Raw genomic sequence first — 3,321 nt, forward strand, 5'->3', positions numbered from 1 at the left:
GATGAATGAACGTATATGAACATATGTGATTGTACTGTATTAAAAAAATTATAAAAGTATTTTTCATCGGTAAAAGATATTTTCGGCATGTAGACTATTTGTGCAGAATAAAAAAAGTGACGATTAGATTGCAAAAAATGTGTCCAAAAACAAAAATTGTAATTAGCTTGCTAGATTAATTCATCAAACAAATCATCAAAAATGCTTTTATATTATGGGATGGATGGAGTAGGAAACCGATAAAAAAAAGGCCGGCATAATCAATCAATCAATCTCGTTGAGTACCGCTAGTCGCCAACGGAACGGAACACAATCGTACCGGATAATATCCCGTTCCATTTTAATAGCGTTTGTCATGCATGTCAGCAAAACCGTCTATACATAGGCCCGATCATCAGTCGATCTCCTACTCCATTCTCCCAGCCGCCGCAGGCCGCACCCATCTGTAAAGAATGAGTGGCGGCGGCGGCGACCTGTTCGGTGCGCTGCCGGACGAGCTCCTGCGCCACGTGCTCTCCTTCCTGCCCTCGCGCGATGCCGTGCATACATCCCTCCTCTCCCGCCGCTGGCGCCACCTCTGCAGATCAGCCCCCGCCATCCACGTCCGCGGCGAGGGAGACGCCTTCTGCGTCTTCGTCAACAGCCTCCTAATGGGCCGAGACGCTGCCTCCGCGCCGCCGCTGCGGTCGTTCGAGATCGACGCCAACCTGAAGAAACTACGCGATTGCAACTACTGCGAGTACAAGCCCGACTACTGCAGGTGCGAGTTCTTCTACCCCTACTCGGACCGCCGAAAATATAAAATAGAACAGCTGCACCCCGGCCCTCTTATCCGGGTCGTCCATATACATCGGGATATGCGTCAGCCTTTACCGTAAGATGGCCAGGCCACGGTTACATCGGGTGGGTTAGTAGTACCCGTCGCCCGTGATATGCCTACTTCATAGCATAGGGTACTGTTCAGCTAGAGAAAAGTTCAGACACTATCGGACACGGGGGGAGGCGGCCCGTGACAAAGGTCTTTCTGCGCCCCCACTCGTACCTCTAGGAGCATGCTAGGCGTCGGGGGAGGGGGATCCAAGGAAGGCAGAGCATGAACTGAAGCCAAATCCTTGCGGGAGGCAGGAATGGCTGGTGAAAGAGGAGTCGCCGGGACGGGCGGGCCGCCGGGGAAATCCAGCGCCGGGCAGCCGGGGAAATCCATTCTGCTCCACACAAAATGTTATAAACCTTGCCAACACTGACATTATTGCTTCGAAGATTCTTGATGAAGTCAAATGAAACGGGGTCTATGAAATCGTGTGAATTCCACTAGAGTTTTGCATCGTATCCAACCGACAAACGATGGTTGTGCTCCTTGACAAACATACTGACGTACCATTCATGATCCTTGGTACGCAGCAATCTCACCATGGCCTTGCAATCGATCTTGCATGATGACGAGTTTTCTTTGTCATTCTTGCCCTGTATAATTATTCCACGACACGTGAAAGCGGGTCAGACACACATGGAAATATAGTAGAGAACAGAATTTTAATGGGAAAAGAATTACCACGGAGTTATTACATACCGCGCATTGACAAACAAGTTCGTGCATCAACTTGTATTTGTTTGTGTTAACTCTGCTTCTGCCACACCGAATGCCGAATCCGTGCTCCCACGAATACAAATTGTAGAAATCATATGCTTCTTGACATGAGTCGAAGTCGGTTCCGACCACTGGTTCGAAGATTTCACTGCCTCTACGATCATTCATTTCGAGCAGACGTCGCTCGATGGCCGTCTTTGTGGACGGAGGTGTCCTCGTGTCAGGGCCATTAGCCCCAACATTCCTGATTATAATGTAAGCAATCTGTTATCATTACGACAAAATCATAATATCCCAGCTAAAAATACATATTTAAATTGTTTAATGTTGTGGAATGGTAGTATTATCGCGACTACGACCAGGCAACATCCGAACATTATTATTTGATTTTGAAAGACTATCATTAACAGACTACCTGATATGAAAATAAGCTCGATTATCGGAAATATCGATGACAACTTATGTTTTTTCAACGCTGTGACATGCGAATCACCCAGTCCTGAATAAATGGTGTATCTGTGTAGGCGGATGTGTTTACCGTTTCTTCCATCCAGGCACAACTATAACGTTTCCAGAATCATCATCACGTACATCTGGATTAAAATATGAGCTGTAGGTGCATGCATTCGCGCCCTTCAGTGTGGCCGGAGGCGTTACTAGCCCTATGTGCGCACTGAAAATTTGAGATCAAAAGTTTAGGAGGACATACACGAGCTCAAATACTGCGATTTTATGGATCGGGCGCACTAAAGATGGATAAACTTACTTGGAGAATGACGTTTCGTCTGGGACTCGCGCGATATCCTGGATGGCTGGACGCCACGATAGATCCGACCCCGACAACCCTCCATCGATCGGCCTGACTGCGGAGGACGGGTCGCCGGCGGCTTGGTTGGATCTGTGCTCCGGCTCAGCAACAAAGAAGGAGAGGGGATTCAGAAACTCGCTTGGGGAATCTTAAGAAATCGACTATAACGCATCCCGGACGAGCGTTGCAATTAGTACACCAGTATCCAGTCTTGATACATACCTGCAGTCGGCCGCCGGGGAGATTCCCGGTGCGGCGAGCGCCGGCGCCATTGACTCGCCTCCTTGCACCCAATCCATTACAGCGAAGACTTAGGAGACCGAGCAGTGCGCTGTATAGGGGAGAAAAATCAGCCGTGCTCACGGGCCGCGTCGGTATGCAAGGGGTCGGGTAGAGATAAAAAAATACAGAGAATGCGGTGGAGCTGTTACCCTACGACGATAGGAACCGTGACAGAAGTCTGACACGGTAATACGTGCACTAAATCGCTATCCTGCGGTGGGCATCTCGAGAGAAAGCGTGTCGCTTCGACCGCTACGATAGCGCAGCCCCGGTGCAGCTGTTCGAAAAATCCGCGTCCCTCGGACCGCTGGGAGGTCAACCCCGAGGTCGACCTGTGGGTCACGCACGCACTCTCGGTTGGCCGCGCCCGCTCCCTCACGGCTCGCTTCCGTCAGCAGCAAGACGTGCTCTGGAAGCGGCGGCGCCCCCTCCCATTCGCCTCGCCGCACCTGACGACGATCCACCTCGACACCGTCCGCCTCGTCGACGGCCAACTCGACTTCTCCTGCTGCCCGGCGCTACTGCGCCTCAATCTCCAGCGTTGCGACCTCTATGGAGACGCGTTCGTATCGCCCTCGCTGGAGCGCCTCACCATCGACGACTGCCGCACCGATATCGATGATGACTGGGATGCAGGACCAGG

At 51.0% G+C, this 3,321-nt stretch overlaps 1 protein-coding gene across 1 annotated transcript; it reads right to left on the reverse strand.

Annotated features, from left to right (window-relative positions):
- Positions 1–799: 799 nt before the first annotated feature.
- Positions 800–2,765, reverse strand: LOC123125857 (uncharacterized). Its single transcript, XM_044546304.1, has 5 exons — positions 2,619–2,765; positions 2,355–2,486; positions 2,127–2,261; positions 1,571–1,832; positions 800–1,464 (listed from the first exon to the last, which is right to left on the reverse strand). Exons 1-5 carry the CDS (start codon positions 2,693–2,695, stop codon positions 1,312–1,314), a joined length of 759 nt encoding a protein of 252 aa, XP_044402239.1. The 5' UTR covers positions 2,696–2,765; the 3' UTR covers positions 800–1,311.
- Between the last annotated feature and the right edge of the window lie 556 nt (positions 2,766–3,321).

Source organism: Triticum aestivum, chromosome 5D (assembly GCF_018294505.1).
Source record: "Triticum aestivum cultivar Chinese Spring chromosome 5D, IWGSC CS RefSeq v2.1, whole genome shotgun sequence".
NCBI classification, from domain to species: Eukaryota; Viridiplantae; Streptophyta; class Magnoliopsida; order Poales; family Poaceae; genus Triticum; species Triticum aestivum.